Raw genomic sequence first — 22,973 nt, forward strand, 5'->3', positions numbered from 1 at the left:
AAAAGTAAAACGGCATCACTGGTTCAGTTAGTCAATGAATTATAAAGCACTCCAACTTGGGAAAGGGAGTAAGAATTTGTAGGTATCTGCCAAATGCTTGAAAAAAACCTGTCTAAAATAATGTATTGTGTGCAGACTGCTAACATCAACTTCTAGAGAGTCAGGATTATTGGTCCTGACTRCTTACATGATGTATTCTCTTACGCAAGACAGGATGTCCTAAATGCTTGTATGCGAGAATAGAAAGCACTCAAATTAAATTCCACACGGAATAAATTACTGTAGAATTAGGGTTCAGTTTGATGGCAATTCTAATTAACAGTTAACAATTTCTAATTAACAAATTTCCCATGTTGGCAACATGCATTTCCCTCAGATTCTAAGAGAAGCTATGCTTCCTCAACATATTTGGAAAAATGTAGTGCCTTAACAAATTCATTGCCAACAATTAAAATCACTACACAGCTTTGAGATTAGTGTAATTTAGGTAAATATGGGTCTAGCCATCAAAATGATTGAAAAATATCAGAAAAAATGTATAAGTAGCACATATAGCATTATAGTAACAGATATTTAAATCTTCACTATACCATCTTTAAAATTCAGAAATAGCAAATTTTCTACACACAGATAACCAGAGCACAGGACCAGGCACATATAATAAATTTAGAGTTATYAGAATTGTATTTATAGGGTTATATATAGGATTATAAGTAAACAAGAGTCTATCTGAGGGGAAGAGAAAATAAGTAATTCATTTATAACTGATCAGTTTAGAGCATGAGACACCCTGGAACCCTGGACAAATTTTGGGAACAGTGACCATGACAGCCAATGTTTTTTTTTCTTAGAATCACTGGATAATTCAGACAGGAAGGCACCTCAGGAGGTCTCCAGGCCAACCTCCTGCTCAAAGCAAGGCCAAATCTGAGGTCAAACCATGTGGCTCAGGGCTTTGTCCAATTGAGTCTTAGAAATCTCCAAAGCTGGAGAGCCTATAGGCAACCTGCTACTCTGCCTGTCCTCATCAGGGAAAATTTTTTTCCTCATATTCTGTTTGAACCTCTCTTACTTCAAATTACAGATACTGTCTCTCATCACTGTACCATGCACCACTGCAAGCAGCCWGGCTCTGTCTCCTTGCTCATCTCTCTGCCAATACCTGTGTCTGCTGTGAGGTCCCACCGCAGCCATCTCTTCTCCAGACTGAACCGGCCCTCATCTCTCAGCTTCTTYTCACAGAGCAAGTGCTCCAGCCTCAACCACCCTAGTTGCTGTCTGCTCAACTTGCCCCAATTTATCAATGTCTTTTCTGTACAGTGGGGGCCCAAASCTGGATGCAGCACCTAGATGTGGTCTAACAAGTGCTGACTAGATGGGAACAATCACTTCTTTTGATCATCTTCCTGTGCTCCTCTTCATGGATGCTGTTGGTTACCTCTGCTGCCAGCACGCAGTGCCAGCTCATGTTTAGCTCGCTGAACCCATGACCACAAAGCCTTTTCTGCAGAGCTGCTCCCCAGCCCATATTGCTGCCAGGAGATATTCCTTTGCAGGGACAGGACTTTGCATTTGTCCTTATGGGATGTCATGAAGTTCCTGTTGGCCCCTTCCTCCTGCTAGTCTGGGTCTCACCGAGTGRCAGCCGTGCCCTTGGGCATATTGTCTAGATCTCCCATTTGGTGTTGTCTGTGAACTTGCTGGGGAGTGCACTGCATCACCTCCTCCACATCACTTATAATGATGTTGAACAGGACAGGTCCCAGGACAGACCCCTGCTGTACTGCTCTTGTTACTACCCCAAAATAACTAATAATAACCCTCTAAGCTCAATCATCCAACCAGTTTTTTGTCCCTCAGGTTGTGCATCCYGCCAAATGATCATGTCCTAACTTGCATAAAAGAATATGGTGAGAGACAGTGTGGAGAGCCTTGCTGAAGTTGAGGTAAATAGTAACCACTTCTCTCTCCTGATCCATAATTTCAGTCATTTTGTTGTAGACAGCAATCAGGTCAGACAGGCATGATTTGTKTGTGGTGAATCCCTGCTGACTGTTTCCAGACACCTCTACTTCATGGGCATGGAAGTTTCTTCCTTCAGGACTCATCTCCATGATTTTTCCAAGGACTGAAGGGAGGCTGACCAGCCTTRTAGTTCCCCAGAACGCCCTTTCAGACTTTTGTGAAGATGAGYGTGACATCTGCTGTCTTCTCATCATCARGGATCTCCCACAATCTCCAAGACCTTTCAAATACGATAGAGAACGGTGCTGAAAGGGTATCRACCAGCTCTCTCAGCACCCATGGACGTAGCCCAAMGGATCCCGTGCACTTGCTTGGGTTTGAGTCCTCTCAAGTAATCCCTGGCTGGATCCTCATCCACAGGTGSTGGCTCCTTTCCTGCTTGAACCCTGTCTCTAAGTGCAGAGGCATGGGAGAAGCCCTTGCTGGTGGAGGCTGCAGTACAGAAGACACTGAGTGCCTCACCCTCGTCAYTGTTTGCTGTCACTAAATCTCAGATCCCATTCAGCCACAGGCACACATTTCTCCTGTCCAGACCTTCACTACTAACACTGTGGTAGAAGCTCTTGTTGTTGCCTTTGACACCCCCGCAAGCCTGAACTCCAGCTGAGCTCCGGCTTTCCCGACACCATCCCTGCCTGCCTGGGCAGGGTTTCTGTGTTCAATTTTTTAGCCTATCCTTGCTTCTATCTTCTGCTGTACTGTCTTTCTGCACTGGAATTCAGTCCAGCGCAGTTTCCCACCTATACAAGCCAGTCTTCTGACATGCTGACAAGRGTACTTGGCTTATGAGCTGGAAATGCATGCAAAAACAACTGGATTTRCATTCTACAAATTTGTCTGACAAGAGCTACTAAGCACAAAAATATATATGCAACCTCTGGCTGAGAAAGGATTTGTGCCCTAGACTTTTTGCAAACTTAGAAGATGCCCTGGGGCAGTACCATGGTAGGTACTTTGTTGTATCCTTTACCTTAGCCTCCATCTGTTATTGGTTGTGGTTAGAGAAAGCATACAAGCTAGATCGTCCTTTTACCTGGCAGAAAATGGCCACATTTACATTCTTATGTTTTTCTTTAGTATAATACATGCCAACAGCATGAAATCAGATGTAAACCACTGGATTCCAGAAGCAAGATTCACATTTAAGAACGAACAGTCAAATAGAGAGAAACTGCTCTTAAGGATCTCTCGCATTCTTCTATAAAGTACCTGGTGTAGATCAGAGCCACTGTTTGAAATAGGGCAATTCTGTCTTTCTCTAGCAATTCACTTCCTGTGAATTATTTCAGAGATGAATGAGACTGTCACCAAAGAGGACCTACAGCTCAGCATGGACTTCAAATGATCCCTTTGGAAAGRAGCAGAACCCAGGTCCTTTGTTTCTCTCAGTCATTACTTTGTCACTGAAAAATGCTGTAATGCAGCCTGTCCATGTGTACCACCAATCCTGGCTGATTTCATGCAAGCTTGTAAAATCACAGCAAAATGATAGTATCTGGCAAAGCACCAGAATGTTTTGCATTATCGTTCTCACTGAAATTTAGAAAAAATACTTCACCACACAAAACAGTAAATTATACATCTGTACCTGCTGCTGAACTCTAGCCTGCCTCAGAGGTGCTCTATGTAAATGCATTGATAGAATTGTGCATGACTATTAAATGTGCCCCTGCTGTGTCTTTAAATTCTCATTAGTGTTCTTTAAGTCACTGCACCTGATTATACATTGCACAGCAGGAGGATCTAACAAAGTATTGTTATTTGTGTTATCTTTTTATAACCTAGCATCACATTCCCATTAAAAATGTATAGTGACCTTACCCATATCAAGGCTTTCAAGAAATAATGCACTGAGATAATTGGTTGTTTGGCATCATACATAGCCTTTATTGTGTGTGTCAAGCCCTGAGTCATACTAATATATTTAACGTTTCTCATTAGGACAAAATAGGAAATTGTGCCTGTATAAATCACACATTTATTCCCAACATGTGGCTTAGTTCCACTGTGTAAAATGATGAAAATGATTTCCTGTCCACACTAGCTATGTCTCACATAGAATAAAATGCTTCTATTAGATTTACATTGCACCACAGGATCTGGATGCATTAAGCTGATAATATTTTTAAGCAATGATTTCTGCACAGGCGTACAGCGTTACGTGTACTGAAATGTGTACTGTGTCTTTTTGAAGCAATTTGGACAACTAACATTAATAATATGACAAACTGTCTCCATCATCATTCTGGATGCTCAAATTCAATAAACATTATTAAAATATTCTAACCGCTAAAATCACAGCCACACTGGTTTCAACAGCAGTGCTGATCAGACACTGAGTGATGCCAGACAAATATCTGAACAGTAATTCCCTCAGTCAACGTAGATGATTCACAACGACACTTCACATGTTGAATGCTCATGCAAGACACTGGTTCAYATGTGTCAAAGATAATGCTTTCTAGTAAATAAACCTTTTCTGAAAAATCACTCCTTGTAATACTTTTCCTCAAAGCACTTTTATCAGCTACCCAAAACACATGCGTGCATGAGACATCTCATTTTTTTGTGATGAAAAAAGCCCCAAAGCTGTATCATTGTTGGTGCTGTTTCTTTTATCAAACTTCTGAACTTTTGCTTGTATGTGTATACATCATGTACCTAGATGCGTATTTTATATTGTCTGAAGACATTAACAGAATCTGTCTTTCCAGAATCACTGAAAAAAGTAGAGTAACTATTTGTTGCTCTACGACAAGAGTAACAAATTATCCCCTATTAAGAGAAAATTGTGAAAGTCTGACTATCATCATTTATCGCTAAGTTTAAAACAGTCTCTGAAATAGAACTCAGGCTCTTCTTTCAGGCTTTTTTTTTTTTTTAAGCTAATGACTACACTTTGAGTGATCATTTGTCTAAAAAGAAATAGCGACCTGAATTTCATTTCAAAGTGGAAGAATTCTTGCTGGTTCATAGAATCACAGAATCAGTAAGGTTGGAAGGGACCTCTGGAGATCATCTAGTCCAACCTCCCTGCTTAGCAGGGTCATCTACAGCATGGTAGTCAGGGTTGCATCCAGGTGGGCCTTGAAGATCTCCAGAGAAGGAGACTCCATAACCTCTCTGGGCAACCTGTCCCAGTGCTCCGTAACTCCCACAAGGAAGAAATTCCTCCTCGTATTCACGAGGAACTTCCTGTGCTTCAATTTCTGCCCATTGCCTCTTGTCCTGTCACGTGGGACAACTGAAAAGAGTTTGGCCCCATCCCTTGACACCCTCCCTTCAAGTACTTATACACATTTGTAAGATCCCCCCTCAGTCTTCTCTTCCCCAGGCTGAAGAGGCCCAGCTCTTGCAGCCGTTCCTCATAGGGCAGGTGCTCCAGCCCTCTGATCATCCTCGTAGCCCTACATTGGACTCTCTCCAGYAGCTCCATGTCTCTCTTGGACTGGGGAGCCCAGAACTAGGCACAGTACTGGAGATGAGGCCTCCCCAGGGCTGAGGAGARGGTCAGGATCACCTCCCTCCACCTGCTGGCAACACTCTGCCTAATATACCCCAGGAGACCATTGGCCTTCTTGGCCACAGGGGCACATTGCTGGCTCAGGGTCAACTTGTCATCCACCAGCACTCCCAGGTCCTTCTCTGCAGAGCTGCTCTCCGCAAGGTCAGCCCCCAGCTTGTACTGGTACCTGGGGTTATTTTTCCTTAGGTGCAGGACCATGCACTTGCCCTTGTTGAACCTCAGGAGGTTCCTCTCTGCCCAGCTCTCCAGGTCTCTCTGAATGGCAGCACAGCCCTCAAGTGTATCAGCCACTCCTCCCAGCTTGGTATCAYTGGCAAACATTGGAGGAGGCACTCTGTTCCCTCATCCAGGTCGYTGACGAATAAGCTGAACAGGATGGGACCCAGTACTGAAATGGATTAGGTTTATTATTTTAAGCACTAAATTAAGGAATAATCTGAATACACTAAAATTGAAGAAAATTATACATTGATCCATTTTGAGGAACTACTAGTTTAATTCAACAGATCATTGCTAATGCTGTTATGACTAAATCTAAATTATCAAGACTTGCAAAATCTTATGCAGGCAACGCAGATCTTTTAAAATAGGCTAACAAATAACCTTTTACATTTTTGTCATCATCAGCTACTGTATAACTGTTCTAAGGTCAGAAAAGGGAGCCGTCTGCATAATATTTATTGTAATTTGCAATTCTAGAATTTGAGTCAAGTTCTTTAAATACTGATCATGTCAAATGGCTTACAAAGAAGTTAGTAACTGGCAACGATGCAGGATTAAAACTTGTAATAGATCAGCTACCTAGTACTCCAATACTCAAAGCAGTTCAGGATGATTCATAATTGAAACATCCAGATTCATTCCTCACTAGTGAAAAATAGGGGTTCATCATTTTAAGTGTAATAAGCCTTCTTGAGATGGGACAGACACTTAAATGATACTATAACCCAATGAGAAGCAGATATTTACTCTCTTCCCCTTTGAAGTGTTTGTAACTGTGGTAAAATTTTGAAAATTAAAGCTTTAGGAATTTTACCTTAATGAACAGCAATTTAAAAACATGGTAGCCAACACTGAGGTTCTTTAGCCAACGTAACATATCTCAACCTCACATGAAAACCAAGTTTTTCTTGAAATGACCAGATAGTATGTAGGTGCATCTGGATTAGAATTGTAAGAATTCTCCCATAGACAAACATATTATTTTGCACACTGTTCCTCCATACAGTAATTCTATAAGGAACAAATGGAAATGGGAAAATACATGTGACAATGTACACATAGTTCATAAAGAAGGGTAAGTCAGTGAAAACCAAGTCTTGTGGAATCTGTTATAATCACAAGGTTGTTTTGGACATCACTATCTAGTAGGATTCTTCCTGGTGCATTCAAGTTTTTGCACTAAATAATTGTGTAGTGTATTAAGAGGTCTGGAATTTGCTTAAGTGTTGACAAAGTGAACTCTTTCCCCACTTGCCTTGCTCATATCTTATGTAGGACTTTTAGAGTTGTTTTGGGAGCAGTTGAAGACATTTTAAGTCACAGATGCCTGGAGTGATTCTGTGATTTATTTACTTAAAGATCCCCATTTGGGAAAATTCTGAACCATAGTAATGGAAGAATGTCAGTGTTTCAAAACACTTTTTCTGACAAAACAATCCTGTTTATCATTCTAAAACATTCCATGGTCTCCGATCCCACAACGCCACTATGTACCACTGGATAGACCCCAGCAAATACAAACAGATGAGTTATTGTTTTGGTGCCTTCCCTTGCATTCTGCAGAGATCATTACTGATAAAAACTTAYGACGGAACAAAAAAATAAATAACTGGTTTACCAGAAACCCAGTCACAAAAAGAAACCATGGAAGACCCAACTTCATATTTCAACTGATAAACAATTACCACCAGCGGGAAGTAAATTTGGCAGAACTAGTCCCAGTCTGCATCCTGGAATTGTTAGCAGAGCACAGGCTATTTAGTACATCAATTGAACACTGTCAATCACCACTGGAAAAAATGTTGAAGTTTTTCATCAACAAAAGCAGAAACTAACCTTACTGAATCCTACGTTCAAGAAATTGTCTCTTTTTCCAGTGATTCCTACTGACAGGAATTGGTTTCATATTAGGCAAATGTATGTGCATGTTTCCATATGTGACACTGTATGATCAATTACTTACCCATCAGACTCATCTAAAAGAAGCAGCAATTGTCATTGGACTAACACAAAAGGATTCTTAAGCAGCATATAGCTCTTGGAAACCAGAAACTAAGGGCATCATTCTCTGTTTTGGAAACCTACTATATGCAATAGTAAATCTTTTCCTTCAGGCAAATGTAGTAAGTAGCCTTGATCATAACAAACTGTTGCTACTAAGCAAASAGTAATGGCACATTTATATTCGGAGTAAAGTAATAGCCAAACTCTTGCTTGAGGCCAGACACTCTGTTGAAAAGCAAGCAATAGGATCTGGGTATTATTTACCATCTACACTTATCTGTTCTACTTTTTCTGTATTTTTTTTGTCCATTTTCCATGTTGAAAAGGAATCATCAACAGACGATGAAAGAAAAAACCCACATGCACTAAAGTGGGTGAACTGGTCTGAATAAATTAAAGCCCGAATCCTCTTAATGTAAAACTTCCTTCTAGCATCCACCCACTTTGAAATCATACAGCTTCTAAAACTTTTCAGATTTCTATTATTACTACTATAGAAATAAATAACAGGTGAGCATACTTTATAAAATGCTTTCCATATATTTAAACATGTAGCAGTTAAGATAATTACGCAGCCTCTTATGAGGCTTATTTCATCAAGCCTTGAATTATCAGTATAGTGTATTTTTATTGTGTAGAAGTCATRTTTTCACAGAGACGCATGTTGCTTTTCATCCTCAAAGAGCTCTAAAGGCACTGAATAAGCCAGTAAGATAGTTAAAAGGATTCACCTTACTCAAAAGAAGAGTTTGACTCCTTGTACATGAATAGCCAGGATTATACGTACTCTCTGACTCTCTTTTGCATATAAAAAAAGATTATCTTTGCTTTCTGCAGAGATCACATTATTAAGGCAATTCACTTGTTCTACATTCTGCGATAAAATAAACTCTGCTGTCATGCAGCCTGGAGCTCCTATATCTCATCCATTATGTAAATCTCCAAAGAGCAGTTCAGCAAACATCATCTCAGTTCCACTGCACTTAGTAAGACTACTCACATATCTAAGTTAATTTTCATTTTCCTAAGACCAACAGGAACTCCTTGTTTCTCAATCTGCAAGAGATATTCTCACTATCATCTTTAAAGAATACCTATCTCACCATCTCTTTAAAGAACAACCATTAAAGCCCAGGCCCATACAATTTTAAATTTAACCTAGGCTCAGCTCCAAATGTTTGGTTTTCAGGGGTGTGTGATCTCCCCTAAATCACAGGAAAATAAAAAAGCACAGGAAAAAAACAATGGGAATTGTTCTGAGTCTCACTATTTTTAGGACAGCATCCTTTCTGATGTTGTTTGCTAATGCTAATATTGAAATTTGAAGAATTTAGGCAGAAATCCAATGCATGGTTACCTATGTTACAAACCAGTTTGGTTTCCAGCTGGACTATGTCCAGATGTACATCACAGCTGTAGTGGACTGCTAACAAATTACTGAACTGAAAAAAACAAAAAAAAGGTAAATAAATAGCAAAGTTCAATAGCAAGTGACAGCCTCAAAGCAGAAAACTTGCCCTTTCATGACTCATTACCGAACCTGTGAACAAGAAAGTCTTAATGTATCACTAGGAGTACACATGAAGTACAGGGTGGTAAGTGTAAGAACAGATCAAGATTTAGATTACTAGGAGCTTATCTGCTCATTAAACACACGTCTTTGGTATACRAAATACAGTACCCAGTACAATCATTATTCAGGTCTGTTAGTAGTGGATAACAGTTTCAAAATAACTGCCTTCTTACCTGTTAGTTACTGAATTCTAGTACATTATTCTGTCTCTTCACATGAGCAGAAATGACAAACTTCCATTGTACGGCTTTATTCTCTCCATGTCATGTCATGTCAAAAGTACAAAAATCCAAATGCATTTATTTCTAGCACTAAGTGTTTATTGCCAGATATGCAGGAAAAGGAAAACAGTAAAGTATATGTAGTATTTCAGTCTCTGACTCAATGTATCTTAATCAGCATTGCTGAGCAGAACAAGAATCGTATTTTTTTCTCCTTCTCATTGAGAAGCAAAGATTAACTCTAAAATGTAGTTCTCTGTGCTGCCTCATGATACAGAGAACTGAAAATTCACACAAAAAAGTATCCTTATTTTCATACAAACACTAAAAACACTTTTTTTCCTTGACAGGCAATGCCCAACAGAACTGAACAGCATTCAGCTTCCTGGAAACACAAAAAAACATGAGAATATGGATTTAAACATTTTTTCCCCCATTAGGGATTTGAAAACTTGTGTCATACTTCTGAAAATACACATATCAAAATGCTCTTGTCAAACAGCTCAGAAACTAAATGCCTTGTGCTTCTCTCTCTGGAGTGGTATAAATTTAGTCGTTACTAGAATTAGTGTAATTGTTCTTTAAGTGCTCCAGGAATAAAAGGTGAAATGAGCTAACTGACTGCTCTTTCGCTCCCACCAGAACACATTGCTGTGGAGAAGAGCTCAGACGGTAAGAGCAGTGGTGCTGCAGGATGCCTCGGAAACCCCTAGACCACGGAGAATTAATCCGGTAAAGAGAAGCTTGCTGCACTCAGAGTGTCAGCACCAGCAAGGTTTGCAGACAGAAATGGTATCTTTTATTATACGGAGGGTTTAGAGATCCCATGGGAGGACCTGCCTTCTGGAATTGCCTGCTAAGTGACTAGGGGAAGACTGGAACCCTCAGCAGAGGGTCTAAAGTTAAAAGCAACAAACCTAAGCTTTTGTGATCGCATTCCTTCGGACTCTGTCCAATCACTTGTGATTGGTTCTCATCAGGAACATCAAGGATAAAACAGGAACCAAAGTAGTTAGTTTGACTACAGTACTGAAAGTGGGACAGGGCACAATCCCAGGTGGTGAGTTCCTAGCCCATGCACGCTGCGGATTTACTAGGCTATGTCTACATCAACAAGTAGTGCAGCGCAACAGGAGGTGATCTGTTCTGTGAGATAGTTTTGTTGAAGATCCAATGTCCGTATCACACATATTTCAGGGGTTACTTTGGTCTAAATCATTAGAAACTGGAGCAGGTCAGTACACTTATGGAGCGCATCTCCCAGTTTAGTTTCATCCCATAGGAACCGCGCTTGCATAGATTTCATAGAATGGTAAGGTTGGAAGGTACCTCTGGAGATCATCTAGTCCAATCCTCAGCGTAGCCCACACGGGGACTGAACCCGTGACCTTGGCATTAGCAGCACCATGCTCTAACCAACTGAGCTAAACCTAACCCCAAATACTCCAGGCCAACCTACCAGACCAGCCTACCAAAGCACACACAACTGGGAGATTCACAGAAGCATGCGCCCAATCTAAATTAAAACAGCAATAAAGAAAATACCCTCAACTCACTTTACAGCTCCAGTTTGAACTGCTCCAGCTAGCTTCCTCTATAAACAAAACCAGCATACAGTTTGGGGGATTGATTACTCCAGGGATTCCTAAAGTGTAGACAAATCTGTACCAGTTCTGTCCTGCCCAGACCTCCAGGACTGCGCCCTCAAACTGCACATGCCCTCATGCCACAGCCCAATGATAGATGTCACCACATTCACTACCTAAGATGGAAGGTATTTATTAACTTTCAGGAGTATTTTAAAAGACACTCTATGGCATTCAGATATTTCAACAGGTGCCACAGCAGATCCTTAAAAGCAGCTCTAATATACATCCATATTTGCAAATTACGCACTTGTTATCAGTAGCAGTAAATCTGAAGAGCAGTGATCAAGATCACAACAGCAGTAAGATCTACTTTTAGTTTACAATGGCATTTAGTAATTTAACAGCATATGCACTATGATTAGAAACTTAGAATTGACAAAATGTGACCAAAATTTGAAATACTTCTATTATCTACATTAATTACATTTCTGAGAGCTTCACTACAAAGCTGGCCTTCTTCCTCTCCTACATACCATCTCRTGTGAATTTTGTCGCCATGCTTTTTAGGCAAATCTCCCCGTTTCCTATTTCAAAACAGTGTTTAATACGAACTTAATTCAAGAACCACTGTAAAGTCAGTACTGTTAAACCACCCCAGAGCTGTTCCAAAGAGAGCACTGGGACACAAATTGTGCATGCTCCTGCTGAGTAGCTAGGGAGCCAGAGACACTTCTGATTCTTGGGAAACTCTCCTGTACAGTTACTTACTGTCAACTTGAAAATACAATTTTTCAATTTAGTTTAAACCAAAGCATGAAGCTTTCACAGCAGACAAAGCTTTGACAGGGAAAGGTTAACCCATCTTTGTCTTCACTTTAAYTGACTTTCTGAAGTCTGAGGGTACAGAAAGTCTACAGCTATCTTGAACCATTACTTTTCATTCTTCTGAAATAACACTTCTACATATATATTTTCTTTCTGAGGTATGAATCTTAAAACCAACCATTATGATTTTTCAGTAACATTTGCCCCCTGTTCCACACTGGGACAGGGTGGGGCGGGAGGACATGAAATAAAAGGAAAAAAGCCTCCAAATTATAATCCAACTTGGTTTCAACAAGGTCAGGTCACAAGCTAAACACCAAATACAATTAGGCTTTAACTCTGATGAACCGTTTTTATGTGTATATATGTTTGTGTGCTTTGGATACCTGCCCCAAGCCAGCTGCTGAGGACCACTATGTAAACACACCAAAACAGTTAGGAAAAGAATGGAACAGAGCCAAGACCAGAGACCCATAAACATGAAACCTTTTAGACTATGAAAGCAACTACACAGCAGAAATCAAAAAAGAAGTGTTCTAGAACAGATTTTGTACAGCTGATAATAAAGAAGTCTAACAGGAATGCTGAGACCTTCACAGAAATCATTTCTTAATTTTATAATGGCAAAGGGAAAATGAATCAGTTCAAACGCAAAAGTAGTGTATGAAGCTGAAAGGTATCTTAAATGCCTTTTTCTACTTGGAACAAATCAGTTTCAGAAATACCTCCAGCATTTTTTCAGCCATCAGCACCAGCCCCAAATCTACTGCACCCCAGCCACAGCTGACCTGAGCTGTCTCGGGGCTGGCTCAGCRGTGCTCAAGCGCAGTGGCTATGCTGCTGTGCGTGCACATCTGTCAGTGCACGCCTGCGCACAGCAGCTCATCACTCATGCTGGCACCAAAYGGGGAAGGAAGGGAGCAAGAGACAGCACAAGATGTAGCAGATGACCTTTGCGTGTAACAGAGAAAGGAAGAAAATCTCTGCTATTCTTTTCTGAAGATAAGGCTCGGGAAGAAGAAAAATCAAGTTTTACTCCTACTCTACAGTTTTAGAAAAAATTGTATATTTGCAAGTAATTGCAAGTAAAAACAGATCTGTCCCATGAATATGACTGGCCTCCAGATAATAAACTGACTGCTCTCTATTCATACTGTAAATATTCATTAAATACCCATCACCAATCGACTGTTAATGGACTGATCTTGATAAATGCTAGACAACAGATGAAATCAAAAGGACTTCATAGACCCTGTGCCTTACTGAATTTGGCCATCCGTCATTTTTAAGTGGTCATTTGTTACGCTGCTTTATCCAAGATATTTATAATCATAATGAATCAAGACAAAGCATCAAACTACTGCCTCTTTGCCTGAGAATAATCTAAACCGAAAAAGACATGACAAACGGATGGACTGATGGCTAGTGCTAGATAACTCTCTGCTAGATAACTCCCTGGAGATTAATATATTTTATCCTGTTGATGTTTCTATTCAGAAGCGTACTCCAAGACGCCACTGCATAATGTTAGATGTGAAAGACCATTTAGAATAGTCACTTCCTTTCTAGGAAAACTGTATTTGTGAATTCAGAGGGGACAGCATATGACAGTAATCAAACATACAACCATACTGCTATTAGAATTCTGCTACTTGTATTCTAACAGGATACACTACACAAATAAAGACATAAGACTTTATAGAAATACCCTCAAATACATTTAATAAAAAAATAAGTTAATCATTTGTATCCTGTCATTTCTGATTCCTCAAGGCCCTTAGGCAACAGAGATGCCACCATGCCTTCGGGCAATCTGTTTCACTGTGCGGTCATCCCCAGAGTGCAAAATGTTTTCTTAATGCCCAGTCAGAATTTCTCACGGTTAACTGAAGACAACAGTAAGATCTGCTTTAGCCTTCCCCACACAAGGCTGAAAACAGCCCTCCCACACACTGGCAGCTGCAGCCCCCATCATCTTGCAATGCCTTCTGCTGTATTTACTCCAGTTTGACCACAATACCCTTCTTGTAAGGAAGGGACCCAGAACTGGGTTCGTTATTCTCACAGAGGCCTCATGAGTGTCAAGCAGAGGGAAGTATTTCCTCTGCTGGCAACTCACTAATGCAGCCCAGGATGCTGCTGGCCTTTATACTGCAAGAGCACACTGCTGGCTCATGTCCAGCTTATCCATCAGGACCCYCAGAGTCTTTTCTGTAAAGCTACTTTCCAGTCTGTCAGCCTCCAAACTGTACTGGTGCATGTGGATATTCTTCTGCAGGTGCAAGACTCTGCTTTTGCTGAACTTCACAATGTTCCTGACAGCCTATTTCTCCAGCTTGTCGGGATCCCTCTGAATGGCAGCCCTATCCTCATTACTGCTGAACTCAGTCTTACATTTGCAAATACTGCCAAACAGAAAGCATGCAATGAAATAACTCAGTACCTGCCTTCCTTAGCTGCACATATTTTGCACAGCTTCCTTATGATTATTGAGGGATGGCATCAGYTGGGTTTCTACAGTACCACACACACAACTAGCAGCTCAGATGACCTGCACTCTCCCAGATCTTGCTTGGCATCAGTCAGGAAAAGACAGACAAGGGAAAAACAGAGGTATAGAGATTGGGACAGGATGAGCTCTGGAAGAGATTTCCTTGCCCTGAGTCTCTCCCTCTAAAATTAGTTTGCTTTTGGCTGTTTCTTAAAAGGAATGACATACAGGTTACTTTTGTGCAACAGTACTTTTCTTGCTAATCCCACAGTTCAGCAGTAAGCTTCCAACACCACTGAATTCAGTTCTCCTCTATATATCACCTTTCGAGTGTTGCATTAAACACCGTAGAACATCATTAGGCCTGACCAAATGCTACTGATCAGTTGTACTTCTGTAGGTTACCCATGAAACCACAATGTAAGAGGGAGACTGCACCCAAAACCACTCATTAACAATAATGCAAACTGGCCTTTTAAATCTGTGCCATCTCTTCTSCTTTCTGCCCTCTGACTTAGCTCTCTGATCTCCCCTCAGTCTTACTCATTTCTTTTTGACCTAAAGYCACGGACTTTAAGTTCCCCAGAACCTTTTGAGCTATAGTTCCCTGACAGTTATCAATTTCCTTATCAGCTTCAGCATCAGTATCTCATCTTCATAAATCTGCATTCAGTCACTGCACACTGTTGAATGTAAATTTTAAATGTCAGGCTGAATAAAGAACTGAATTTCTAGATGCTGTACCTGTTATTAAGGACAACGTATAATCATCGTAAGCTACATGCACTCAAAATACATGTATGCTGTTAGATTTATCTCCCCTTTTTTCTGGGATAGATTCCTCTGACCTCATTTAAGRAAACAAAAATCTATGTTCATATTTCCTTTAATAGTTGCACATGTGTTTAGGTGTCATTTATACATAAAGCTCCACTTATATATATTATGATATGGCCTGAGGTAGAYCATCAGAGGGCTGAAGTATATCAATACAGGACACATGATGGAACAAAAGTTGATTACGCTGCTAATGATATATCAGCATATTTGCGTTTTAAATAATGGAAATACTTTGGCTTTTAAAATTTGGTTAGCAAAGCAGCATGTTTTCTTAGCTCTACAACAAAATGAAAGGCTGAAATCAGATAAAGAGTAAAATCTAATCTCTTTCTTATTAGAGCCAGAACTTCATCCTCTGATTTTAAAAGTGACCACAGAAGAGCCCTCTTCACCTCTATTGCTTAAGTTTTCTGGAATTAGTCTTCCCAGAAAAGCAATTTTTAGTCTCAGATTTTGAGTCCCTCCACGTAACTACTTTTTTTGTTTGTTTGATTATACAATTTAATCATGGTACTTTTCCGACCTAAAATTAGAAGAGTAACAGCTGGACTCAAGAGCCCTACATTTGCAAAGACTGCCAAACAGAAAACAGGTAATGAAATAATTCAGTATCCCCCTTTCCTTAGCTTCACCTGTTTGGTACTGCTTCCTCATGRTTACTGTGGGATGGCATCAGAAAGATATGCAAGATTGAAACTATAGTTTGGAATGAAGAAAAGCCATCCAGCTGTTCTTCCTTCCTTCTGCCATCACCCTGCATTGAATCAAAAAAGCAGATCTAAGAACATAGATACAGAAGAAGCAGTGCTGCATCTCTTGGGATCTGAGATGCTTACATCTCAGAAACTTRGGAAAACGCCACACGAGTCAAGAAGTCTTTTGTGTTTGTCTGATCTGAAAGTCCTCTCTCCTTTGTGCATAATTCTGGTCACGTTTGTCCCTCGTAAGGATCTCACAAACCCTTGAAATTTTCTGCCCTGGTGCCACTTCCCAAGCCAAATACCTGCTGTAGTCTACTAATTTGACCCAGTTTCTCCTCARACAGTTCAATGCAAGCCACTACTATGCTGTGGTGGAACTGCTCTGWGTTGTGCTATTTTTGGTAAAGTATGAGGAGTACATTGTAACATACTAATATTCAGCRATAACTTACAGATAAGTAACTGGTCTTTTTACTCCGTTAAACTTTCTGCTGGTAAAAGAGGGCCTCCCAGGCCATCTGTAGAGAATTTTACTCCTGCAGTTCTGGAACATGCAAGCAGCGTTCAGAAGATACTCCTTTTTCACTCTGCTATTCACAGTCAGGAGGTCTGAGCAGGGAAGTGTCTGTTCCCTCACGAAGTGAGCCGATCCCAAGCTATCAGAGATGGGTACAGACAGCAGCCATGAACAAGTCAGCAACCAAACAAAAGAAAAATTCCTCAAGACTGTGTGCTGGTTTGAGCAGGCAGCAACTGCTGGTTAATATCTGGTGGGCATATGGGTCCCTGACCCTGGAAAGGAATTGTAAACACTGATACAGAGCTACTAATCCCATTTGCTCTATTTGGGTTTAAATTTGGCTTCCGGATGTTTGAGGTGTTTTCTGGGACCTCTGGTATATAAAACAGATGTTCTATGGCCACTTCTGAACTAATTATTTTGTTGGCTATTATTTCAGGAGATGAGATTCAATGACGCAGACGCTTCCTTCAAGTCTTAAGCTCCTTGTGAATCATACAGTATCTAAGATCAGCACATCTACTATCTCTTACAAATACACAAAAAATTCTAACATGAGAAGAAACTTAAACTCTTCAGCGTCTACTAAATCTGTTGTCAGTAAACTGTAARTTTTTGACCCGCTCGATATTGATATAACCAAATTATCACTGAGATAAGCAACAACCTTTGCCTTACTAAATTATGTTGCTACAATGAACAGAATACAAAATTAAAATTCTGGTGTTAACTGACACTGCACTTTTGGAAAATCTTAGCTGYTAGTTTTTTGATTGTTCCCATCCCTGACTGTGATTCAAGGAATGAAGAAAGCTTTACATAAAAAAGATTTTCCACCATGTCACTTCTTGACAATCACCAGCAGAGTTTCCAAAATGCCTTGTTTAGTTGAATTGCTACACTCTATCACGTTGTACTGTGCGCTGTATTTGTCATTACAATTCGTTTGCTCTTGTGCAAACCTACAGGCATAGTACAGGCACCAGTTAACATAGCATCTCAGTCAGAATCTATAGTTCACAGTCATCAACTAGTCAGACTGACAGATGTCAAGGTCTACTCAATTTTATCACTTTATAAAGAACGACAGTAAAGTCAGTAAATCACTGCAGTACACCAAGAGTTTTTTTAAAAAAAATAGCATAGAACATGTATACTGCTGGACCAGCCATTTCCTTACGATAAGAAAACAAAGCACTAAGATCCTTATTAATATATCATAATCTATTTGATTTCCTAAAGAACATTCGACAATGTGGCATTTGAGTGACATTCAACAATGTATTAAGCTGGATAACCAACAGCTGCAATGGAAGACATTTCTTGTCTAATTCTGCCCTCATCCTTGCACAGAACAATAAATACCATTGTGTGTTTGCCCATTGAAACACCTGACTTCAATGGAATTACCTCTTTTCCTAATGTACTGTGCTTTCCCTTGAACATTCAGGTCTGTTTATTTGCTTGTTTGTTTATAATCAGAAACTGTTCTGTTAAGCTATGTATATAGCAATCCCTTGCCTGACAGAGCCAGTCTGAATTTCACATGCTATAATTTCATCTATTATGTTTTGTAATACAATATAAATTTTTGATAATAGCAGTAATATTTATAGTGCATATGGTTGTAAAAATGTCAACTAACTTTTATGGCTTTCCTCTTCATACGAATATTCAGTCATCTATTCGTCCCTTGATCCACTTCAATCCTGAGAAGAAATGATGAAATAATTTAGTATTTCTGAGAGAGCTGAAAAACTGGCACATAATTGATGTATTTTCTTAGGGTTTTAATAATTTCTCAAATACTACYGCTTGTATAAACAGAAAATCTAAACACAGAAATCTGTTCTATAGTGAAACAAAGGTTAGAAGAACAGTAACTTTATAAGCATTTTAAATAAAACTGGATGAACAGGCTAAATAAAAAATATACTGGAAAGAGTCYTTTATTTCCTGATAAGTAATGGTTTTAGTCAATTCTATCAGTCACTTAAATTTCTGACCCGTTACTGAATGTACTAAATCCCRACTGCTTTAATTAGCCTCAGGGCCCACTATATATCAGTACCATATGATTGTACAGGTTAACTTTACAGCGAGTATGAACAATCTTTACCGGTATTTCAAAATGTGTTTCCCAGAAATATCATGTGAGATCTGCACAATAACTGCGTTAAAAAGTAAATACATTTATTACAACTCAGTCACTATTCCAGCCACGGAAAATAACTGAAGGCTGTTACAAAATTTAAATATGTATTTCATGAAAGGTTTTCTATGATTATTTTAGTTATGATTCCACAAGAATCCATAAAAGAAAATAAAAATGTATGTAAAACAGAGATTTAAATACAGCAGTACACTTTGAAGGAGCTCTTTCAAATTTAAGAAAATACACAAATCCAGTATTCTAATCTTTTAAAGCTTTTTTTTTAAAAAAAATCCTTTTCAAGGATTCTCACAGATTAAATAATTGACAGTATGTCTTAAACTACTTTCTAGAATATATGGATATATTGAGAAGCACTTTCTACTTACATATGTCTCTTAATAATATAAATGGTGTGAAATCAAGAACCTAATCCCTTGTCAGGAAGTTATCATAAACAATCTCCATTATTTCTATACCATTCAAAATAAGGTAACCCTTCAAATAGTAACAGAGCATCATTTGCCCATTTTTAAACCACAACTGAGTACTTAATTATGGTTGTATATACAGTAACATGGCTAACAGGTTTCAACAAACTTAGCAAAGTTTTACAATGAAAACAAAGCAGGTGAGTCCAGTAGGAATGTAAAATCAGTACACATTCATATACTGTGCTAATATTAACTTGATGAAACACCATGCACTTATATTTTTACTAGTAACCTTTAATATTTTCTTAGAAATAAAATAGCTTAAGTTTAAAATTAATATTTATATGAGTCATAAAAGGTTGTAAAATCCAAGAAACACTGACCTCACTAAACGTAATTGAATATTGTATACTTACAGTGCTCTAACCACTGTTGACTATTTGCCTGGCTTTTGATGCATCTTGGAGACTGTCTTTTTTTTTTTTTTTGTTTAATCTCCCTTGGCATAATTTGAATTGCTTCAAAATTTCCATTTCATGAAGCAAATTTTCTTTGGCACAAACCAAGCCAGCAAGCATTGGACATTATCAACTTTCCTCTACACACACCTTGAACTGCACATTAGAAGAACAACCTTTGATTTTCTAGCAGCTCTTTCTCTGTGCCAATGTCMAAAAAAATGGGACAACTGGACCAGGTTTGGTGAGTCCTGGATTTACACAGTGTGGTTATCTATCCCAAACAAGAAAGGACACAGTCATCGAGCTCTTTTAAATTACACGCAACAGTATGCAAAAGCTTGATGGAGTCTCTGTCAGAGAGAAAGCTCCTTTGACCTGTAATTGTTTCCAGTTCTCCACATTTTCTCATCATTACTTCTCTCTAAGCATACACATACAGCCCTCCTACAGTGCAACTTAGCTTCAAGTTACACATGAATGCTAGAGGTCCTATTAGGTTACTGTGACTATGGCAATAAAGAAAACATGGGTATGTGTTTCTAAACTGCTAACTTGCAGCTATCTAAATAATCAGAGCTGCAGTTGTTTTACATTATTAAATCATGTACGATGGCCCTCCCAGTGAAAAAGCTACTTCTTTAGCAACTATAAATAACTGGGTTTGCTTATCAGTTCTCCCCGTGTTTGCACAATTTATCAAGCACTGAATTATCCATTTTCTTCTGCACTTTGAATCCTTCTAGTCGTCTTCTCAGGTGGATCACAGGCTCACAAAAGTGCTTCCAYTCATCTGTGTCTTTGGTAAGTGGAGCAAGCACAAAAGCGGCTCCCACAAAGCCACCGGCCCACAGCCCGGCCCCACGGTGGCTCAGCAACATGCACACAYGGTGGGTAGGTCACTAAAGACTTCTCCTAGGCTTCATGGGACCTCCAGCAAGAGTGACAAACAGCACCCCCTTTGACAGGCAATGCACACTTGCCACAAATTCCACGCATACAGGCCGAAGACCTCTTTAACCATGRCCATTTTAGGCTATTTTTGGGGTGAGGATGAAGAGCTAAGTATTTCTCTGAAAACTGCTCAACTGGTGACTCCACAATTCTGTGACCTCATTTTCAGAAGTGCTGGAAAGCTCCAAATGAAATGATTTGGAAACACAGGTGAAAAATTGGATTATTTGTCCTTACAAATCTAATACATCCTTTCTGCTACATAACCATCTGTCATTGGTATAAAGCGGTTTTATACCAAAAGAAAATCTACCAGCAAAATGAGACAACTGCACAACATACTTGAATCAAGACCTTGACAAAAARTCTTTAAATAATCACAGAACAAACCATATAACAAATTGACAATTTCAACTAAAAAAAAAAAAATAGAACTTAAGTTGCAAACAGAATTGCGTCCACTTCCAGCCAAAAGCTAACCATGTTAAAATTGTATTTCAGACTGTAAAGACTTGTAAAGCTTATCCATGCCACCAAATGTTAGATTCCATCTCCTCCGGCAACAGAAAAACAAACAGAAATTAAAAGCATCTAGTCCATGAAAAATATCTTTTTATCAGAATAAATGCACTGGTAGTCCCACACTGAACGATACCCCCATCAGCTGGTGGAATGGAGAAGAATTCATGGCATAGAGCAAGAAATATGAAAAGGGTTTCAGGACAATCAGACGATGCATGTTTCTGTACAAACAGAGGCTACTCTGCATGTAAAGATTTCTTTCTCTCTCAAACACTTTTGAATGTATAAAATCTTTACACCAATTGTATGAACTTCTCTGTTAATGTAAGTATCACATTCATCTCTCTTCTATAAATGGGTAATTTTTAAGGAACTCTCCACTAACACAATTACAAAGCATCTCTCATGTTATACTTYCCCAGTTTTCTAATTCAAGCAAATACAGGTACATACATTTGTAAAGGACGAACTCATTCATAYGCCTAAAGTTAATTCATTTGCTGAATCAGGTTGTTTTAACCTTTCCCTCCACCAAGCACACTCCCTATCTGGGCACAGACATGCTTCTGAATCACTGTATTGAATTATTTATTTTAGTTTAAAAAGGTATGCACATTTCTTTTTGAAAGCCTTTAGATCTACACTTAAACTTTCTTAACCCCTTCCAAAGGCCCTGAGTCACAGAAAACTTCTTCCAAGTTCTTTCATTAGAGCAGTAGAATAATTGAAAGCACAGTTTCTGTAGCATTTGCCCTATGGAATGGGGATTATCTTCAACCCAGTATGGAGGCTGGCCACCCGTATATTAATAGCATACACATCATACTTGCCCTTTTCTTCCTACATTTCTAGTTCTTGAAAGGGAATTCATAAGGTCCATAAATAAGACACTCCGCAGAAGCTACAGAAAAACAATGGCTACAGATTTTTAACAGTGCTTCAGAGTTAGAACCAATAAAGGACAGGTGAGGCTGAAATTCGGTGCAGCAATGTGCTGGATCAGTATACATGAAAATCTACCTGAATTGCACCTCAAGTGCCAGTTTTTTTTCCCCTCAATCTAGTTCCAAGGCTCTTCAGAAATGAAATGCTGTATAACTGCAACTTGAACTAGTTGAAACACTTTGCCACAAAGTTTTCTATAAAAAAGTTAAAACTTTAAATGGTGTAAGCTACTGTCCAAATCAGCAGTCATCACAATTTTGCAAGATGAACTAGGTAATAGTTTAAAATACACTCAGTTTAGGTTAAGTTTACATACATATACACATACTAACACGTATTTTATAGACCACACAGGACTACAAAGAGCACTTACTATGCATTTTGTCACCAACTGTGTATTTTGTCTTCAGTTAAAGTTTTTGGTAGACTTTGATGGCAATTTGTCTTAAAAATACTCAAGAGTGACTCCACCCTCCTATACCTTTGTTACTCTTACGTGGTGTCATGACAAAAAATACCTTAAATTATTAAAAATATTTCTGAAAAATAGCTTAATGTTTCAAATTCTGGTTTACACTGCTGTGTTAATAAAAGTGAAAAAGTAGTAGAAGACAGAGGYTGGGATGCTTGTTGCTAGGTGATACCTAGCTCTCCTGAACTCCTACAGATCGAAATATTCATACAGACTCCTAGAATGAATGACGTCTAGCATAGGGAAAGAAGAGATGTGCACGCTTACCAAAATACATCACGACTCAAGGTAAGAAGCAACAGCTTTGCCGCCAACTYGGTCCCCGGGGTATGCAAAAATGAGGAGACTGTAGTTTGGTAAGAGGAAGAGTGATCTGGCTCCTCCTGAACATCTGCCCTGACTTCAGTTGAAGCCTGGTGGGGCCCACACAGAAATGCCACTTAAACTAGAATTTACCTATATATTAAACCCTCCCTGCAACATCTGAACAAAACAAGGG

General features: G+C 39.2%; 1 protein-coding gene across 6 annotated transcripts in view; it reads right to left on the bottom strand.

The window, feature by feature from the left end:
• KLF12 (KLF transcription factor 12) overlaps window positions 1-22,973 on the bottom strand; it is a 258,868-nt gene that overhangs the window by 163,248 nt on the left and 72,647 nt on the right. For 5 of the 6 annotated variants that reach the window (XM_085309508.1, XM_085309504.1, XM_085309505.1 and 2 more), the window contains exon 2: window positions 18,183-18,246. The exons of the other annotated variant lie outside the window; for it this stretch is intronic. In XM_085309508.1, coding sequence (XP_085165634.1) covers window positions 18,183-18,203 — 21 coding nt within the window. In that variant the 5' untranslated portion in view covers window positions 18,204-18,246. The remainder of the gene's footprint in view (window positions 1-18,182; window positions 18,247-22,973) is intronic. 6 annotated transcript variants of the gene reach the window in all.

Source organism: Rhea americana, unplaced genomic scaffold (genome assembly GCF_003343005.1).
Source record: "Rhea americana isolate MKP2758 unplaced genomic scaffold, rheAme1 scaffold_3, whole genome shotgun sequence".
In the NCBI taxonomy this organism is placed as follows: Eukaryota; Metazoa; Chordata; class Aves; order Rheiformes; family Rheidae; genus Rhea; species Rhea americana.